The sequence below is a fragment of the Epinephelus moara genome, chromosome 5, assembly GCF_006386435.1.
Source record: "Epinephelus moara isolate mb chromosome 5, YSFRI_EMoa_1.0, whole genome shotgun sequence".
Classification (NCBI taxonomy): domain Eukaryota; kingdom Metazoa; phylum Chordata; class Actinopteri; order Perciformes; family Serranidae; genus Epinephelus; species Epinephelus moara.
In genome coordinates this window covers 11,211,683-11,233,137 of record NC_065510.1, presented here as the reverse complement: position 1 = coordinate 11,233,137, position 21,455 = coordinate 11,211,683, and the positions used below count along the sequence as shown (strand labels likewise).

At 43.0% G+C, this 21,455-nt stretch overlaps 1 protein-coding gene across 4 annotated transcripts in view; it reads right to left on the bottom strand.

Moving 5' to 3' along the window:
* Positions 1-6,031: 6,031 nt before the first annotated feature.
* The window catches only part of mgat3b (beta-1,4-mannosyl-glycoprotein 4-beta-N-acetylglucosaminyltransferase b), a 114,767-nt gene continuing 99,343 nt past the window's right edge, over positions 6,032-21,455 (bottom strand). For all 4 annotated transcript variants that reach the window (XM_050045618.1, XM_050045621.1, XM_050045619.1 and 1 more), the window contains one exon: positions 6,032-21,436. In XM_050045618.1, coding sequence (XP_049901575.1) covers positions 20,939-21,436 — 498 coding nt within the window. In that variant the 3' untranslated portion in view covers positions 6,032-20,938. The remainder of the gene's footprint in view (positions 21,437-21,455) is intronic.

Genomic DNA, 21,455 nt, shown 5'->3' with positions numbered 1-21,455 from the left:
TCCTGGAGGAAGAACGAGAACGAACAAAAAAGTTTTGTAATAATATTACTCGCTTGTAAACAACCTCCGCAGTACGATGCCTTTGAACACAGCGCCAGTCTTCTTCTTCTGCTTCTTCTCTGTGTGCCATTACATTGCAATGGTTTCCTGCCGGTTGGCGACACCCACGTAAAGGAGCATTATCGCCATCAAGTGGGCTGGAGTGTATAACGCTTCAGGGTCAAATGAACGATCAAGCGGAAGTTTACACACTTTTGTAAGAAGTGTATAGTTTCAGTTTCTGTGGTGGAAACATGAGGAAACTGTCACAACATCTGCCTCAGTTGTGTTATTCTTTTCCGTCCTCCTAGCCACACTCCCACTTCCCCAGGCCCCTTCACTACCATTTTCTACCTGTTCACCAGATGTCTAGTTTCTGAATTGAGTTGGGCCCAGCCTTAGAGATAGGGTAGGGAGCTCGGACATCATCTGAACTTGGAGTAGAGTGAGTGTTCCTTTGCATCACACGGGGCCAGTTGAAGTGGTTCGGGCATTTGATCAGTTTGCCTCCTGGGCGCCTTCCGTTAGAGGTGTTCTGGGTGCTTCCAACTGGTAGGAGGCCCCGGGGCAGACCCGGGACACGCTGGAGGGATCACATATCTCGCCTGGTCCTGGAACACCTCGGGATCCCCCAGGAGGAGTTGGAAAGCGTTGCTGGGAAGAGAGGAGTTTGGAATACTTTGCTCAGCCTGCTGCCCCTACGACCTGGCTTTGGATATGTGGTTGAAAATGAATGGATGGATGAAATGCCTTCAGACCTTCCCACCAGTCCTTGTCACCTGACTCTCTCATAGCCCTTTTCTGTATACATTTTTTTGTCTTGACTTGGATTGACTTGGAGCATCAGCCCAGCACGGCAGGGATTTGCATCTTTATACAACAGGGCTGCCCGCCTGAAGGTGTGTCTTTCATGTTTTGTTCAACAATATAAAATATGGTAAGGTTTAAGGTCAAGGTTTAATATTTAAGGTTTAAGGTGTCTTAAAACATGGTGGTTGCCAACGAGTGGCTAAATGACGCTACAGAATGTCATCACACGTACACAGCTTTACAGCTTTGTTCTTCTGGTGATGTTAAGTCATGTGACCGTAGTTCATTTACATTTAAGCATCATCATTTTTTGTTTGCCACAGACCGTATTTTCTGCATCAATGCGAAACTCACTAGAAAAATTCCTTTGTTTTTTTGACAAGGGAACCAAGGCAACGCTAAATTAAGCTCTAGCGAAAGTTAAGTCAGGAAGACTATGTTTTTTGCACGCTTAGGTCTGTAATTCATTTCTCATACCATCAGCCCTGCACTCCATGCACACATGCTCCCTCATAACTTCTTGTTGTCATTATTGGGGGCGGTCAATTGAGACATCAGCTGTTCTGTCAGCTGATCTAAATATGGTTCTCTTTTTGCCTGTAGTTCTTTAATGCTGCAGTTGTGTGCACCTTCCACCTCCCCATCACCGCCCCATCTTTGCAGATTCATTAGCCTCATCAGCCATCAGTCTCGGAGTCATCAGCCACCACGACCACCACCACCAGTGTCTGGACTCCGTGGGGCATTTATCTTGCTGCTTGAATGCCCTGCAGTTACAAAAGCCCCCTCTGGTGCCCAACTGCTAAAGACCTTCTGTCAAATCTTATTATACAACAGTTAGTTCCGGCCCTGCAATCTGATTGGTCGAGAGACAGTAAAACCGTGATGATATTGGAGTACAACATCACGTTATTTCACTGTGTATGTATCACTCCGCCTCACAGCTGATTGCAATCAACAATCAAATCAAAACTGATGGTTAGTGTCAGTTAGGTCAGCAGTTTTGTCCTCATTTTTCAACATTTCTTAATCAGCCTTGCTTATTTAACTGTTGAACTGTTGTAAAAAAGGCCTGCGGCCTCGTGCCTACGACCGAATCACAGCCGTGACGATATCACAGTACAACATCACTCCCTCTCGTGTGATATTGCTTAATTAATCATCAAATCACATCATCACGTTAATCTGCACACCTCTAATTCATATTAAACAATCATCTTCAGTTAATTCCCCTGTCTGCGTTGGCCTACAACATAAACATCATCCCTACAGCACTCCATATGTACCTTCATTTTATCAATACATCCCTGAACTGTCCCTGTCAGCTCAATTATCTGCCTGACAGTTGGGCAACTTTCAGATCCTTGTCTGTGTAGCAATTACTTTGTGGTAATGTAATTAATCACAAATTTGTTTGCACATTAAAACTGGGGCCCTGAGGTGGCACTTGCATGTTTATCCAATCTCAAGGCCCTGAGCTGAGTTTTAATACTTGCAGTGTGACAGCTGATATTATGTTTACACAATGAATTGCTTTTAAACAGTTTGAGTTTAATGAATTAATCACAAACCTCACCTGTCTGTCAGTGTTCATATTCATTAATATCAATGTATGCTCCTATGGATATCATATGTCTGTATGCGCATGCAGCTGTTTGAATTCTTGATTACAGATACTTGGTGATCTTTTGTTCGTGTTTCATTGTCTCCACTTAAAATACAAAAAAACAACAGCAGTGCATTCCTTTGTCTATGTGCCTGGGCTGGGAGCTGTTACACCCTGGTCCACTGTGGCTGATCTGGCACTTAAACTGGACATTAACTGGATGTTTAGACATAAAGTGGCTCCCTCCTCCCTGCTGGATGTGTCATAGTGGTGTCATGGCCTCAGATGACACTTTTTTTGTCCATTTTTCCCTCCTCAATTATGGAAAGATGGACTGCTGCCACTGAATTTGCACACACTCGAGGGTAGTGTGTGTATGCTCTACTTTTATAATATTTTGGTAATGGTCATATCCACAGAAACAGTTACTTCCTGTTTTTAGTGCAGGTTAGTAATTTCTCCACATAGGGTTTTCGTAATGTTAAAGTCTTGGTGCAAATGTGTCCCCGGAGGCTATTAGAGTTTTACAGTCAATGTTTACAACTTGCAGTAATATCAGTGATTAAAAGCCAGGGTGAATTACCAACCAGGCAAGGCGGGCAACTGCCTCGAGGAACCAACACCCCCAGGGGCCACAAAAAGCCCAGGCTGACTGCATGTCAGTTGGTTTTTAGTTATTTGACTGATTGCAAATTTGTAAGAGGAATTTGCACCTCTTTTAAGGAATAGCTTAACATTTTGGCCAATATGTTTCTAATTTTTTACCACTCTACTCTCTGTATGCTAAATATGAAGCTACTGCCGACAGCCGGTTATCTTAGCTTAGCATAAAGACTGGAAGCAGGGGGGAAACAGCTAGCATGGCTCTGACCAAAGTTAAGAAAAACATGCCCATAAACAGGGGCGTTGTTTCAGCCGAAGTGACATGACATCAAGGACCTGCTATGCCATTAAAAACTTTGCAAAAGACATATTCACTACTAGCCTTTGGAAAATTGTCTGCCGTTCTTCGTAGGTGAAAGGCCAATCTGCAGACATGCAGTTAGTCATTTAGTTAGTCGATTTTAAGCCTTGATATGTCCCTGACCCTGACTGCTCTTGCTGTTGCTCAGTTAGCTGCGGCTCTAGACTTGGTTGAAGTGTTAGTCACCTGGCTAGACTGAGGAGGGGACACTGGCAGTTGCTCAGGAGCAACAGCCTGCAACACTGCCCCACTTGACTGCATTTCAGGTGTTGTAGATACTTTTTTTTCTGTGGAAAATCCATCAGTTGATTTTGTTTCATCTCTTGTTTGATGTGTTTTCAATGCAACCTAGCTAGCCTCTGATTTTTCTTCCCAGTGATGTTTATAAATTTACCTGTATAATAACATATTATGCATTACACATTAGTACAACACCTCATTTTCACACAGCTCTGTGTACATGTTCAAGTCAACCAGAGATTTGTTCATTCCTATGAGAACCTTCATGATCTCTGATGTGTTTGCGAAACTCCTCCTTTGTTTTTTGTTTGGTCCAGAATTTGCTTCAAGTATTTTGAAAAAAAGTAACTTTTGCTGCTAAATGTAACTTCAGACAGACCGTATGCATCGTTCCACAGGAAATGAGCATAAAATGAAATAGCTAACAGACTGATAAATGTTATACAGCTCTATTTATGCATTGTTTCTGAGTTAAAAGTTCAACAGCATTTTTAGCTAGCTAATATTGGTAGCATGCTGGTTGTGTAACATAATGTGCATGCATTTCACAAAAAGTCTACACCTGATCCATCAGTAAAGAGATGCATTTCCTTGCATTAAACACTAGGGGCGTACTCTGCACACTGTACAAAAGACACAAAACAAAAGTGTGTGAACCTGAGACGCTGGCCTAAAACATTTCGTGGTCACAAACAGACACATATACAAACACTCAAAAGGTGCAATACTAACAGGCAGGATGTCTACAGGTATCAGACACTTTAATGCTTTCAAAGAACTTTTAAAATTTATTTATTTTTCTTATTTAAGCATTGCAGGTAAGATTAAAGCGAAGTAGTGTCATGTATCTTTGTAATCATGAGTAGTTGCCCTTTTGTTTGCATTCTTATGGTTCACTTTTAGCATATATTAACATAGTATTTGGCTTTTCTTTATAGTAATCTCATTTTGTGTTGTGTATTGCTTATTTTAGATCTGTATATTTTGTCTGTTACTTATGTTGCTGGCTGTCCTGGACAGGACACTCTTGAAAAAGAGATTTTAATCTCAGGAGGTTTTTTTTCAGGTTAAATAAAGGTTAAAATACTTTAGTCCCTTGCAGAGGCAGATTTTATGCAGCACTCAGGGCGAAGTAGGTTGATCTACATTTGCCAACAGGTAAGTGCAAGTATTTAGTTCTGTAAAAATACATTGTTATGTTCAGTGGTGGCATGTTTTAAGATTTGTAACATCCGAAAATGGAACTTTCATGCAGAAAAGCTTAAATCATTCTAACTGAAAGATTAAAAAATGGATAAATTAGAATAAAATGTTTGTGACCTCAGTTTTAACTGACGATGATTGTCATTGTCGACTAATCTGTCGATTATTTCTTTGATTAGTCGACTAATCATCTTATCGAAAAATTTGTTAAAATGTTGAAAAATGTCAGTCATCTAATGTCTTGTTTTGTACTCACGCCAAAGAGTTTTAATTCACCGTCATGGGAGAGTGAGTAAAGCTGCCAATATTTGAACGTAAGAAGCTGCAATAAGAGTTTTTTGACGTACTTTTATAGTACTTTTCTATGAAACTCAAACTGATTAGTCGACTACTATAATAGTCACCGATTATTTTAATAGTAGATTAGTCATCGATTAGTTGACTAATCGTTGCAGCCCTACTCAGTTTAAGATTTAATGACTTCTGAGGTATAATAAAATTAAATTTGAGACATTTTTAGACTTATAAGGACCTCCAGAAACACTGCATTATTTTAGTTTATACTTTGTATGTGGTGCATATTACTGCAACTTTGTTTCAGCATTGGAGCACTTTCTGGTTTGATGGATGCTTGGTGGTGACACGGTGCATACACAACGCACCAAGGGTGGAAAGGGTGGGGGGGTCACAAAGGCCCAAACAACATATTTTAGCTCAGGGGCCACTTAACAGATCCAGCCGTGATAAAATGTTGTGTTTCAGTGCTTCTAATCCAGGCAAAGTTGCTTCATTCTGCAATACTGAATTGAACCTGGGATCAACATGCCCTCCAATAACAGCATAAATGTTTATTTTGAATTTGCCAGTTGAATTTGTTTTTGTGTTTGTAAGTGCAGCATTTAGTGTAATAAAATACCTCCTGTTCCATTAAGAGCTTGAACTTTTAAAGTCTGCTGTTTAACATGAATCCAAAGCACTATAGAGCGCTCACAGTGATGCATCCTAATGAGCTGTAATGATGTGTGCTGTGGTGCTGCCCTCTAGTGAGATGAGGGATGGATGATGCAAATCACCGTAATCTAGTAACACTGCAGGGCATCTGCAGACACACACACACACACACACACCTCAACGCATGCCTTGACGTGAGAAGTAAACAGACAACAGTGTTAAAATTTTAAAATTAATTTATTATATGTCTTTGTCATAGAACTCATTACTTTTTGTTCATGGTTAACATACAGCCATTCATATAGAGAACAAATGAGTTTTTTTATTCATCATTTTCAATTAACTTAGAAATGTACACTCTTCTTTGTGACCCCGCAGAGGAGAAAAATATCCTTTTTTCAAAAGTATCTTTTCTCATTTGTGTTTTTTTTCCCCGAGGGAAAAGGCCCTCTGCCTCCTCCTCCTCCTCCTCATCTCCCGTTCTCTCTCTCTCTCTCTTCATTTGGATGAACGGATGCAGAGGCAAGGGAACACCTGAACACACTGGCACAATGATGAACACAGGCAAAGGGCTGATGTGCATTGGGAGCTGAACACCGAGCCACTAAACAACACACCCAGTCGTTCTCTCTTCTGTCCCCTCTCATACACACATTCAGTAAGCTACAGTACACACACACACACACACACACTCTCACTCGCACAAACACGCACTCTCCTGCACACCAATTACAGAGACTCATCAAACTATCTCAAACAAAACAGCACAAAATAATAAATGACCCCAGAAACAAAATTAAGCCCTAACAATGATATAAAAAATAAAACTATGCGACCATATACAATCATTATCAGTGCATGGGGGACAGAGGGAGGCAGGGGACAGAGGTTGTGTTATGGTACATGTCACAATATGTAATGACGTACGCTCATATGTAGCCACTGTGTCAAAAATAAAAAGGTAATAATCCTTGCGTTGCCCTTTTCTGACAGCTTTTCAAATGCTTGAAAAGGAGCGACTGGTTTGTGGTTTGCAGGCTACATAAGAACATTTTTGTTAGCTACTCAGGTAGGGATGCTTTTTTGTATGTTATGTGTTTTTCCATTTGTAGACAAGGATGGATCAGAATAGGCATAACCAGTCTACTAATCTCTCCAATCTCATTTAGGTCGACTAAAAAAAGCACAAAGTGTTGCAACCTGCTCGTTTTCAACAGGATTTTACCCAATAAAAAACACACCCGAGTCATCTAACCTACTTTCATTATCCCGCTCACATTGCAAACCTTATTTTTTTAAACACAACAAAGTCTGCGTAAAGAGTGGAGGGCTAAATCTGGCAACGTGGCGGGAGGGTGGAGAGGATTAGATGGATATGGACCTGGCATCCGGCCCTGTTGGTTAATTGGCTGCAGACAGCACCCTGCCCTGGGGATGTGAGACCGGGTGGCAGCACCATGCCTGGTGCCAGTCATCTGCCAAAGCCTTATTGTTAGTGTGTGTGTGTGTATTTGCCTGTGTGTGTGTGTGTGTGTGTGAAAATGTGTCTAAGCAACATGGTGTCTTTTGTTAGTCATTTGTCCTTTTTTCAAGGACAAGATGGACGGAAGGCTGAAGTCGTGTTTGTGTGATGTATGAGAGGACAAGCAGGATGCCTCCTAGTGGTTGTAAGGACAAGCCTGTGTGTGTGTGTGTGTGTGTGTGTGTGTTTTGTGTGTGTCTGTAGACAAGGCTCCACTAAGCAGCAGCAATTAGCCAGGCAGTCACACTTGTCTTCATTACAGGATGTTTTTGTCTGAACCAACGAAGCAAACCTGTTTCTGTTATAAAGTCTGTAGAGAAACAAGTTTTTGTGGTTTTGTCATCTATTTTCTTCCCCATCAAACTTCCTGGAACAACACTGTGTTTGGTTTGTATTTGTATTGTAATTTGTGACCCAATTTGAACCCCAAAGTCCACTTCATTTTAAAATCTGTTCTCACAGAAGTTCTAGTTAGCCTATATAAAGTAAAGATTTTAAAATGTTTTTCTTTTTAAACGTCCAGTGTGGAGGATTTAGTGGGATATGGCTTTGAGGTTGCAGAACTAAACTCATCCAGGGTGTCAAGCGTGTATGGTGGCCAACGCGGATGGCCCTATCTAGAGCCAGTTGGATTTGTCCATTCTGGGCTACTGTAGAACAACATGGGGGACTCCGTGGAAAAAGATCCACTCTGTGTGAGTCCCTCCAGGATTTCAAAACAGCGCTTAAGTACCATCTCGGTGATGCACTCTCCTGCTGCTGTCTCTGCCCGGTTAGCACGAGCTAACACAGCAGCAGCAGCTATAACATCCAACACTGTGCTGTTAAATGGACACCAAAACAGATCGTCTCTGTCGTTAAAACCGTTAATAACCATTGGGAAACATTAGCTGTGTGATGCTAACAGTTGTCCCCGTCATTCTGTTTGATAAACGGAGAGAGAATGAGACAGCTCTACGAAATGACATTTCATCTGTTTTAAATAGTCAGATGGGTTTTTTACTGGGATGGGCTGAATTTGCTTTAGCTGTAACGACCACACCATGGCAACATCCTGGAGGTACTATCTCTATGTAGATATAAATGGCTTATTTTAAGGGAACAAAAACACAACCATTGTTATTTTCAGGTGATCATAACATAACAAAAACATAGTTATTAATATTAAACATAATTTCTGCCAATAGAAGCCCCTAAATTCTACACACTGGACCTTTAAATCTGAATCACAATCCACTGTAGGAAGTCTGTTGGACTTTTTGCATGTTCATCAGTCTCCAGCTTATTTTCGCTGCTTAATGAAGCCTTCCCACAACAAACATCAGTGACTGAATCATTTATGATGGAACCTGCATTAACAGGCGTAAAAAAATAAAAAACATAACCCTGTTTATGATACAATACATTGCCTGACTAGCTAACAGTTACACCTTTTAACAAAATTAAAAACAGATACATCCCCCATATATATATTTATGTACTCATAAAAACAAAAACAAAAACACATCTCTCCAATAAGGTGCAATTCATAGTTTTACAGGCAGAAGTACTATCTGCACATCAGCATGCAACTCAAATAAAAAGCTTTTTCCAAAAGAAATCATAATTTCTTTTTTTTTTTTTTTTTTTTTGACATCTTTGTTTGTTTGGAGGGAAAAAAAACTATATCAGTGATAAAAGATAAAAAAGAAACAACAGAAAAGAGCATCAAACCGGCACCATTTTGCTGTCAGACACACACAGAACAGTAAACAAAAGACGAGGGCAAAAATGGCCATTTATTTACTGCATCCTGGGTTCCTCTCAGGTCTGGTCTCTCTGGCCCAAACCGGTTCTGAGTGGCTGAGCGACGACAAAAATGGTTTTTGGTCACACAATGGCGAGCCTTCATAGCGATCACATAACAGCGAGGGCGCAAACAGAGCGGCTACAGTAGTCTGACTGTTGTACCAGTAGAGGACACGGCCACAATCAGACCACGGCAAAAAAACAAAGACTGTACTGTGTGTGTTTGTGTGCATGTATGTATATGTAGATGTGTATGTTCCCTGTGAGTTGCATGTGTGAAGGTGAGAAAATTAATTACATCTTCTTATTAAAAACAAACAAACATCAAAACAAAAAAGCAACTTTAGAAAAAAGCAAAACAAGTGGTTATGTGATGTTGTTAAGGTCACAAGGAAAAGATGATGTCATCAAAACAAAATAAAAGTTACAGAGCGCAAACAAGATGGCTGCCACAGTATGAAGTCCCCTTTATGGCATCAAAGGAGGTAAAAGATCTGTGAGGTGGAGTGGAAGTCTTTTCAGGCAGTAGGCTGAGACAGTGCTTATGAGCTCACACACACACTCACACACACATACATACACATTTACTCACATACACACACCGCCTTAAAAAGACATTAAATATCAAGCTGCCAAGTGGATGAAGTTACAAAAAAAATGTACAAAAACAAAGTTAAATAGAAAAACAGAGGGCCAAAAAAAAAAAAAAAGTCATCATCGTGTCTTCTCTTTTTCTCAGACTCCCACCAAAAACAATAATTAAAACAGAATTGATTGACTTCACACAAAAGCACAAGTGCAAAACAAAACCAAACCCAAAAACGGTGGGGGCTATAAATGTGGGAAATCTGTGATTGTAAGATTCAGTCACTCCCTCTTTCCATCTCTGTCTCCATTTTTGATTGCGGGGAATTCAAACCCCTCTAGAGGCTCGCTCTCGCCCTCTTTCCCTCCCCTTTGTTTGCCTCTTTATTCTAACCCCGTCACCCTCTCTTTCTCTGCCTCTGTCTCACTTCAGGTTGGGCTGCTTGGGGACGGCAAGTTTCTGAGAATTGCAGGTAGGCTCAAGTTACAAAGCAGACCACACACATGCACGCAGAAAAGGACTAAACACACTAAATGGACAAGAGTATGCAGACACCTGAAAATGATACCCATATGTGACTGTTGAACGTCTCATTCCGAAACCATGGACATTCATCTGCTGCTGTAACTGCTTCACTCTTCTGGGAAGGCTTTCCACAAGAATTTGGAACCTGGCTGCAGTGATTTTCTCCAACACAGCCACAGGAGCATTAATTAATTCATCTCAAAGGTGTTGGGTGAGGTTAATGTCAGTGCACTATGCAGGTCAGTCAAGCTCCTCCACACCAAACTAAGAAAACCACATCTTTATGGACCATACTCAGGCCATGGGGGCACTGTCATGTTGACACAGGAAAAGGTTTCCCACCGTTGCCACAGAGTTGGCAGTAGTCTAAAATATCACTGTATGCTGTAGCATTAAAGGCCTTGAAAACATATGTTCGCAATCAACTTCTTACTATGAGTGATGGGATCCTGCATGGACACAGTATATTCTGCCAAAGTGGGAGCAGTTTTGGCTGTTTCACATGAATTTTCTGTTTTCCTTTTTTGTCCCTGCTCTTCCGCTGGTTTGCAGGGGGCGTGACTTAATTACAAAGACGGAAAAAGCAGCAATCAGGATTTAGCCGCTTCTGATTCAGAATCTGATGACAGCTGGTGGGTGTTATGATCATTGTCGGTCAATTCTAATGAAAGCAAGCCCACAAAGTCCTGATAAAGCAGTTAAAAAGGTGCTGAGTGGTAAAGGGAAAGTCTGACATTTTGGGAAATTCGTCCTTTTGCCAAGAAAACTGATTGCTGAATTGTAAAAAATAATATCTGGATGTTGTATTGGGGCTATAAACCAGACAAATTTCCTGGCTGGTAGCAGTATGTAGCATCTTTTGGAGCTTTGGTAGTAATCAGCAGCGAATATCTGAAGCTTTTGCCGGGATGGGAGTCATCACAATAGACTCCAAATCTGACCATAATAACTGCAACCAATTTAGTATTTGAGATTCATATTTACAAAACACAATGTTTCTGCTACACAGGTTAGATGCAACGCTGTAGGAGACCGTCTCAGGAGCCGCTTTCTTCCCGGCAAACGGTCAGATCAACGTCTGCCCGGTTAGCATGAGCCAACAAGGTAGCAGCGGCTAACATCTGACAACACTGCTGTTGTTTAACGGTTCCAACAAACTCACACCAACGCCGAAATGGCTTGACTCTGTTATTTAACTCGTTAAAGTTAGCCGTGTGATGCTAACAGTTAGCCTTGTTAATGTGTGATGTGTGTGCATGGGCAGACTCTAATCCAAATAGTCGATATTCAGGTCCAGCCCTGGTGACTTTCTGGAGTATCTCCCAAAATGTTGAACTATTCCTTTAAATTCTTAATAAATAGTACCTGTATAGTAATATTAAACCCTGACTGTTGCAACAAATGGGCCTTGCCTTAAACCATGCAAAATTACACAAAATATTGTTGACAGCTGTCCACATACTTTTGGCCATATTGTGTAGTCTCACGCACGCAACAAGAGACACACATTCAACACACATCCCTTCCCTCCAGTGTCTGATGGCATCTGATCTGCAGCCAGGTGTCGGCCTGTCTGCGTGCCCGACTTTTCACGCACGTAGTATGTGTCACTGCGTCCATCTGTCTCCGCAGCGCCACACTGACTTTCATCTTTTTGATCTGCGGTGTCACAACATATGGACTCCTGGACCAGACTGGTCCCACACCCACCCCCGAAGCCAACAATCTGTCCTGGAGCACAAATAGTCGTGTTATGAGCCCTGACTGACAAACACTCGCTCACACCTCTCCTATTTTGCTATTATAGATACCAGACGCGTTCATCGGACAAAATGTGACATGTTTACAGGAGTTTCCTGCTCATCATTACTAAAGTTTCCACTATTTCATATGCAACACCGCCTCTACACTGCTACCTAATTTGGTGTGTTTGCTTTGCTGAATTGGAGCCCACTTCAATGTGTGATAGGGCAAATTATTTTCCATGGAACTTTTACGTGAGTTGGCTGCTTCACTGAACAGAACTGGACCGCGCCCAATTGATTTACTCATTAAAAGGACCCATAAACAAAAGGAAGGTTTTAGTTCTCGGGGGAAGAATCCAACATTCTGAGGCTTTCTCTTTTTCACTGGTACTTTTTTTAACGTTTTAAAGGCTGAGTTCACACAAATGTCCTCACCTACCTCTAGTGGTATTCTAGTCATGCAGATAGTTTTGGTTGGATCTGGCAAAGTTTTGAGACATTTGCCTTCACCCCAGTACAAAGGAAGTTTAAAGAATATCTCTTGTGGTTTTCACAAACCTACAAAAATTCAATAGCATCATCTCTTTCCAGGAACAGCGTCTGTGACTCTGGCTGTTCCACAGAATATGCGGTCATCAGTTTTCATAGGGAGTATTACTTTGGTTGAAAGTAGTTCCAAGAAAAACTGCAGAGACAATAAATGACATTTTTCAATGCTGTTATCCTCCATTGTATAAGGGGATGATAGAAAACAAAAGCTGGATTCTGCAGCACTAGAGGGAAGTGTTTTGTTATTTTGGTGAACTGACCCCTATAATACCATTGATAGGTTTCAGTCTAATACTAACAAATCCAGCCCTAGAGTCCAACTAAGCACAAAAAAGCAAGTTAAAAGACTTGCACTTGTTTTGGGCAATGCTTGTGGTTAGTAACACCGAGTACTTTCCAATCAGTGGTGACACAAAGTTGCAGCTGTCGGAGTTAATGCGATCGCTCAGCTTGTGGAATGCGAATGCTTTCCGTCGCTTACATGAAGAGAATAACAACATGTTTGCAGCCAAGACAACAGCAGCAGCAGCAGCTTTCTGTCGCTGTGGCCTGACAGGAGGCGTATTCTGGTTCCCATTTTTGAGAACTTAATTCGTTGATTTGAAGGGTTGAGGGTGTTTAGCATATAACAGCTGCAATCTTCCACTGATGAAGACTGTGATATGTGACACGAGGAGTCAAAACTACAGGAAAAGTAGTTTTTGGCTTGCCAAGATGGCACACTTGGCACTTGTTTTGTGTTTTGCTAAAGGTTACCACACATTCCAGACCCATATAGGAGCCACCGGAAAGAGAGGAAAAAGAAAGAAATGACTTGAACAACAAAGTCAGAAAGAGACCCAAGTAAAGTGACTCTCCACACCCCTGCACCCTCCTCCTTGATTTCCGGCCTGCCTGCCGCTAATGTTTCTTGGAAAAGATCAATCGGTGGAAGCCACAGGGCTGGCGGGGGGCCAGGGCCGTGAAGGCATGTAAGCCCCGTAGACAGGCAGCCACTCTGCAAGCAAAACAACAGATGGGGGGTGACTGTGGTGAAGGTGGTGGGGCAACACAGCCCTGGAGACTCACATCTGTACAGGATACACACACATGCTGAACGCTACGAACATGTGTTGATGGTTAGGAAGTTGGCCGAAAAGAGAGTTGGATCATTAGCAGGGTTTTAAAGGCTGATGGTGATTGGTTTAGACTGACGTTTGTGATTTTGGAAACAATATTCTGTAAGGTCAAAGTTGGCACTTCAGTTTACTAGGCGTGGTTACTACTACTCAACCTGTGACAACTGTCGTGTAATGTTTCCTGTGGCTCTAGAGGAGCCATGTCAAGATCGAAAAAATAAACCCAATGTTGTCATAATGATGTCATCAGGGCTCTAAAACAACACATTTATAACAAAAAGCCTGTGCTATAAAGTCGTGGCATTGAGGTTAAGGGGCCGTACACGTGTTGCATTTTGGTGCCCTCAAATTCATCGTTTTCAATGACGATGCATGGAAGGTGCGCTCAAAAGCCTGAGCGACGCCATCACAGCTCCCAAGCGCCTGTTTTTCAGGGTGTGACGGCTGCGCCCAGAGATAAACAGAGTTCAAATTTTGGAAAGCGGCAGTGCACATCGCATGTCATGTGACGAGGAACAACCAATCACAGATAGCAGATATCTTTCCCTTCTTCTGAGGAAGAAGTTGATTTCAGTGCTGGGCTGCCCAGAGCTTTGCATCTGTCCCACCGACAATATTTTTGGCCTCATCCACACTTACAAAACAATGCCTGGAAAATCAGCTCTGCACTCAGGTAAGTAAACTGTGATACAGTGCTGGTTATGGTCACTTAGCAACCTTAGATGCGACCTGCCTTCATCTGTGCCCTTGAAAGATGGCACAAGTAGGCACAACAGTAGCACCGAGCACCTGACGTTGCAGTTAAGGACGTGGCATGTGTACGGCCCCTTACAGACGTGAACATTTACCAGGCAGAGAGGGTTAATCAAGAAGAGTTGCGTGATGGGAAATGATTGATCAAGGCTTTTTGGAGGAGATCTTGACCTCTGCTGCACCAATTTTGATCATTCTTTTGTAATCTGTGTCTTGGGAGTCCCTCAAGTGCCTTTCTAAATCACTGGAGTGTCCCTTTAAGCCTTCAGCTGTAAGAATAAAGTGAGTTGCTAATTTATGAATTCATGCAAAGAAAATATGCTTAAAGCTCAAGTCAGGGAAAAGAAAAACGGCTGATTGGCTGATATCCAGCAGTTAACTACATACTGACAGAGCCCTGATATACTGAAGAATAATGTAGCAGACAACCTGTATAGAAACCCTCTGACAGCACCCACATCCTGAGTTTAGACCACTCCATTCTCAGACATTAACCCACAGAATGGGTCAAAGTTTGCTTCCTGTAGCTTATATTAATAACTGAAAAGACATAAAGATGGCGCTGAGCTGTTTCCTAGCAACACAACTCCAAAACTGTCTGCAATGTCTGTCTCGTTTACAGTTTAGCATTTTACACTTAATTTATTCCCTGTGTTCCAATCACCCGAAGCAAGCAGCCATGTTTACTGCAGAACATTTGTTGGTAGAGAGCCCGAGAAAATCTGATCAAATTAACAGTCAAAGCTCGTTTCTTTGGATAATGTCTGACACCCCTGTAAAAATGCTGAACATGCTGTAAATAAGCTGTAACATCCCCAAGGTATTTTGTGACTACAGGCTGCAGCTATTTCCTTTCCCATGTGTGTTATTGCTTTATTGATTTTGTGACTGATCATGACAGAAATGACAGCAGGCACCAGGCCAGAGCTGCGATTAGTCAGACTGTCCAGGAATGTAAATGTCACAGGTTTCAGTGCTTTAACATCTGCTGAGTGGCCACAATACTTAAGTGTCCTTGAGCAAGACAAGACACAAGAGACAAGAACCCTCCTCTTCGGATATCAAACACTTTGAATCTGCAACAAGCTCAGCGAACGCCGCTCCAATCGTTCAAGATCACAACCTTGCTTTCGCTTTAGCTTTCACTGGTCTACAAATCTCCTTTTACAGGGATGATGAGCTGCTCCCTTCATTTAGACAGCTTTCATTTCATTGCTGCGATGACTTTCCCTCATCAAAGTGAAAAATCAAAGCTGTTTGGTCAAGCTTATTACCTCCCTTCTCTCCCGTTGTCATTACCATGCTACATCCAATAAGACAGTCGCAGGGAACAGCAGTGACAGGATTATTTCCAAACTGTCTCTTTTTGGATTTGAGTCTCCATTCATCAAGCCTTGGCTCTGATTTAACCACGACTCTCTCTTTTTTGTCTTGTTTTCGCTCCGTCCGAAAAATATTCCCCATTCATGTTTTATTCCTGAATCAAGATTTATTTTTTCTGTCTACCTTTTCTGCTTCTCGTACAAATTGTTTGCTTGCTGTGGTGAGTCAGTCAAATCGACGAGAAAAAAAAACAGAGGTGTGTGCAGTTTAATGGTGCACACTGCATGTGTCTGTGTCACTATTCTCGGCTCTGCGGTGCCGTGACATTTACTGAAAGCGACTGAGGTTTTTGCATTTTTTACTCAGGTCGGGTTGTGTAAGCAGAATTAAATAGAAAACTGTTTGGTGGTTTTCTTCAATCATCCTCCCTCTGCTCTCCCTCACCTCTTATCCTACTGGTCTGCTATCTTGGTTGATGACTTCAGGCTGTTAGGGATCTCAGAAATTCATCAAGAGGAGTGTTGCCATGACGATAACGGGGCAACAGGCCGAGTGATTTAACCCTGGCTTGTAGCGGGCCAGACACCCTTATCTGGCATGAGTCACTCAGTCTGTTGCGTGCACACATGATTTTGGAAGTGCATAGCATACATAGTGATATGTGCACACACACACTCACACACGCACACACACACCGTTCACCAGATGTGCAGCCTGATTGCGGCAGGCCTGAGTTGGGAGGTAACTCTGGTTAAATGTCTCTTGGCAGAGCTTAAACACAAACACACTCCCCGGCCCTTGATGGGATTGAACAGCCACCCTCGTGGCCCCATTTCTGAGATGACTTTGAGCTATGCAGCACAAACTTTTTGTTTTTTTTTGCACGTGGCATCGTGTAAATGAGAATAGGAACTTTTATTTCACCAGACAGACAAACAGGGAGAGCCTGCACATGGTTTTGGTTTACAGCCCTGAAGTCAGAGGGAAGTACGTAAGATCTGTTTGTTTTTTGTACATCAAATTAGGCTATGGTCACATTACGAGCAAATGTGGCTCAAATACGATTTTTTTTGCTGTCACGTGTCTGTTTTTTTTTTTTTTTTTTTTTTTTTACAGTAGAGTGAACGCAGTTATCCACCTTCATCCACTCAGATCCAGGCCACTTTCATATGTGGTCCTAGAGCCGTACTTATCCAGACGCTACACATGCGACCCCTGTGAGAATGGTCATGTAGGAATTCATGTGTGTTTCTTTCTTTCATACATCCATGGTTTTTACCACATCGTACGTCACTGTGCTGGCCCAGATCACTCACCATGTAGTGTCGCAGCTGTTCATTGAAACTACAGAAGGCTGCTGAGGCCGTACCTCTGTTGCGGTAGGCTGCTTCAGTCGCCACCCACTAGAACCTGACTGCCAGATGCTTTCTGATGGGAATAGCTTGCCTACATGCCATGACAGCGTTGTGGTGAGGCACCGACAGAGATAGTGAACATCCTAAAGTTGGATAGGAACTCCCTGAAACCCTCCGCACTGCAGGCCCATCACTCCTGACTCTCCTGGCTACACCCACACTTCTCTATCCACAGAACTACCAGCAATAGCAGCTAACATTTTCTACAACTTTTGCGTTCCTTCATTTTCTGACCTTCATGCTCAACATATGATGAATTGTCATTCAACCTCTGCAGCAAATCATTTGGGAGATGAAAGCTTGCACTGCTAAGTCACTCATTTTTTCACTTAAATGTGACGTTTTTGTTTCCCATGACTAAAATGTTATTGGTTACATGTGAAGCTTTTAAGGGCAGAGATACATTCACACTGATGTCAGATATGTGTCACGTCAGTCTAGGGAGAAAGATCGGATCTAGGGAGAAAAAAAAAATCAGAATTGAGCATTGAGCCCTGCAATGTGAACCTAGCCTTCAATACTTTGGTCAGTTTGATACCAGCATTCATTGATGACATTTTTGCTCAAAAAGCTTATAAAGTATTTTTCTAAATGTTAATTTTTAGGAGTGGATGTTTTGCAAACAGTTTTTAAATTCCACTTGCCACAGAATCGCACAAAAAAACGAAGCAGCTGAAGCAAAGTGATGAAATCCAAAGTGGTTCACAACCATTCCTCTTTGGATAACTGCCTGGATTCATGATTTAACATCTCTGGAAAGCACAATATCAACTTTGTCAACCCAAGACTCAAGTTACCTTTGCTACCCTTCCCTTCAAAATTCATCATCTGTTCCATTTTTGTTCCGTCAATCAGTATCAATTATCACCTTTTCAAAAGGCAGAAAATCCAATTTAGGGATATAACGCATCACACCCAGCACTGTTGTTGTCTCCTCGGTCATATAATGTCAAATCCTATTTAAAGCTTGTTTCTCTGCAGCCCCTCTGGGGTTGGATGGGAGTTTGGCTCCCAACACCAACACCAAACCCCTAACAGCTGCTGCCGCAGACCACGCTGCCATCGAGGCTGCAGCACAGACCCAACACAACTGTCAGCGGCCTGTTGGCTAATCTGCTTTTCCCACTATGAGCTCACAGCCATGAAGAGCCAGCGCGGTGACCGAGTCATACTCAGATTTGCTTACACAAGTTTGCAAGATCTCAGCTTTGTTAGCTACTCTGTCACTGAGTCTTTAATCACACATTTGGGGGGTTTTAACTGATGGCTATGGTCCAACGTCTTACTCAAGGACACTTTAAGCGAGGAGCATTCAAGGCATTTTCTTTTTTAGACTTATGTGTCAGTGTCTTGTTTGTTTGGACGTGAAATTAAAGCTGCAACATCAAACTTTTGCCTCCAGGTTTTAAAATATTCTCAGTCCTGTCCTCACCCCTCTGCATTTTACCAAGTTTCCTTCCCCAAAACTTTTTAGTCCTCTTGAGGCACTGCTCACTTTGAAACAGCGTCTTGCCTGAAGCTGGTGTAAACAATAACTGTAAAGCCCAAACAGGCGTTGAAGAAGCAGATGGTGAATGCCGTCAATCTGCAATTAAAAGAAAAATCAAAGCCTTTGCTGTTTTTGACTTGTCTGTCTGCTGCATGTTTAGTTTCCTACTTTCCCTTAATTGCTCCCAGGAATTGTTAATATTGCTGCTATGATTCCCTTGCCCTTGACAAGAGTGTAACCCAACCCATCGCTGGCCACAGCCCACATGAGACACCCGCAGAGAAAACTATGCTCGCCAAATTGTCCGCAACATCGGCAACTTCTGCCAAACCGAGGTGGGGTGGGGATTTCGGCATCTAGCCACACTGACAGCCGACTACGGCAGGGAGAAGGCAAGAGGCATGAGCGCTCATGCCTAATGCTCAGATGATAGTGATCTGTGGGCACAGGGAAGGCATTGCCATGGTAACGACTGCCCTGTCCTGTCCTGTAGAGACAGGGGAAGAGGAATTATGTGGAGAGAAGATAAATATGTCCCTATTATTTAAACAAGAAATTCTTGTGAGGATTAAGAGGAAATAGACACACATCCAAAATGAAGCATGAGAGCCAGTGTGTGTGCGTGTGTGTGTGTGTGTGTGTGCGTGTGCATGTGTGTGAGGGAAAGTTAGAGGAAGAGTTGAAGATTTCACCATTTCGACAGAGACGGGAATGGGTAGAGAATGAGAGACTAATAATTGAATTGACGAGAAAAAAAAAGTGCCTCGCTAATGAGGATTAAAAGGACACCAACAACAAAGACGGAAAAAAAAGACACTTAGCGGCGTAAAGAAGAAAAAAGAGGACAGGAGAGAGACAGAAAGAGCTCGGGAGAGTCATTTTCAGAGAGTGGGCGATTGATGGCTGAGGAGGAAGAGGAATATTTAACTGAGGGGACCCGCAGTCGGCGCTGACCTCGTTTGAACGCTGCAGCTCCTCGCCTGATGTGAACCCACCCACTCATCTTAACAACACCCATCCCGTCTCCTTTTTCAGATACTTTAGTTTCCAAGGAAACAAAGTCATCTCGGCTGCTGGACAGACAGAAAGACGAAACTGAGGGGTGATCTTTTCCCCAACAGGCCTCGGTTGTTCTCATCGGACAAACAATAACGGCGAGTTTCAACCGCCTCGGATGCCATCGACAGGGCATGATTTATTCAGAGCTGTCTGTGAGCTCTGAGGGACACACACATTTGCGCACATTCTGCACACTCATCCCTGCAACGCTTGTGCGTCAGCAGACACTGTGGGAAAAGGGAACATCGAAAGAGCCTCCTTTTCTTTCCTTTTCATCGCCTCTCTCTTCCTCCCTCATTACTCTCCTTTCTTTCCTGCCTTCTGTCTCGCTTGCTGTGTTTTCCCATCTCGCTTTCTGTCTTTCTTCCCTGTTGCCCCCCTGGTGATTATTTCTCGCTTTCTGTTTCCTCATGCTGATCTTGTCCCCCCTTCACAGCCCAAAACCTCGCAATATGACACTAAGACAGACCACACTCTCTCTCACACACACACACACACACATTTTTACAAACACACAGACAGGTCTAAGGTGCGTGTGGATGAGTGAGAATACATGAGCTGAGGCTTCTCCATCAAGTCATTCCTTTTCATTTGGCAGTGGGTACTCCAGCGGGGTTTAATAGGATTTATACTTTTTTACTGAGACCCAAGAATAATATCTGAACGTGTGTCTGTTTCTGGAAGGAGGTCACCAAATATGACAGGAAGACATCTGAAGGTGAAGAGTGAGGTGGGAACATCAGCCAGTCCATAAACTTCAGTAAACACAGACAGAAAAAAAACAATTCTTCACTTCCAAGTTTCTCCACAGGCTTCTAAGGACTGCGAAATATCCCTCTTTTTTTACGCCGAAGCGGCCCCTTTCTCTCAGACAGCAGGCGTGTGGAATCGGCTCGGGCGAAGAAAGAGAGGACGGGGTGGGGTGACAAAAAGAGAGATAGCTTGGCTCCTCCCCCAAAAAGGGAGGAATGAGGAAATCTATGATTTTGTTTATCCAGTGGTTGTATCCTCTCGATGATCGCTCCGCAAATCCATGGTGAATGCGATTCAGTGTTCCCTTTTTTGACCCCAAAATAATTATTTTTAAGAGATTTTAAGTCCCTGCAACATCAGTGCTGCCTGGTGGAGATACATGTAGTATTGCTCCAATGAGAGATGTAGTTCATCAGTACCGTTTCGCCCCCCAAAACTCAGTGCTGAGGCCTCACTTGGGTCCTACTAGTTATTTCACCTATCTGTTCCTAGCTGAACTCCTAGCCCTCACTCAGTCTGGACATTTTGCTGTAAGGGTTCTCCAGGAGGTAGCGGTACCTGTCATAGTGCTCCAGCATGTACTTGGGTGCGTACATGTGCTCTTTGGGGTCCGCAGGTGGGTATTCCTGCAGGGAGCCATCGAACCAGCCCCCCGTCCGGATCAGATCGCGGATGTAGTTGAGGTCACGCTTGTCCTCGTAGTCGCCCCACCGCGGGAAGTCTCCGTTCTGCGCTGACACCAGCTTGAAGTAGATCCCCTGGGGCGTGAAGCACCAGGAGCAGTGCCACCCGGCGAAGTGGAAGGGGCTGCCCACTGACCACTGCACCAGGATATGGCCTGTGTCGTTCTCGTACTTGCGGAACCCCGGCATGGTGTAGTATTCGCGACGGCGGAGCTTGATACCGTCGCCGTCGTAGACCTCGCGGAGCATTTCAACTGTGCAGCCTGATATTACCTCTAGAGAGCCAAACTGCTTCCAGAAAAAGCCGTACAGTGACTGGATGTGGGAAGAGAAG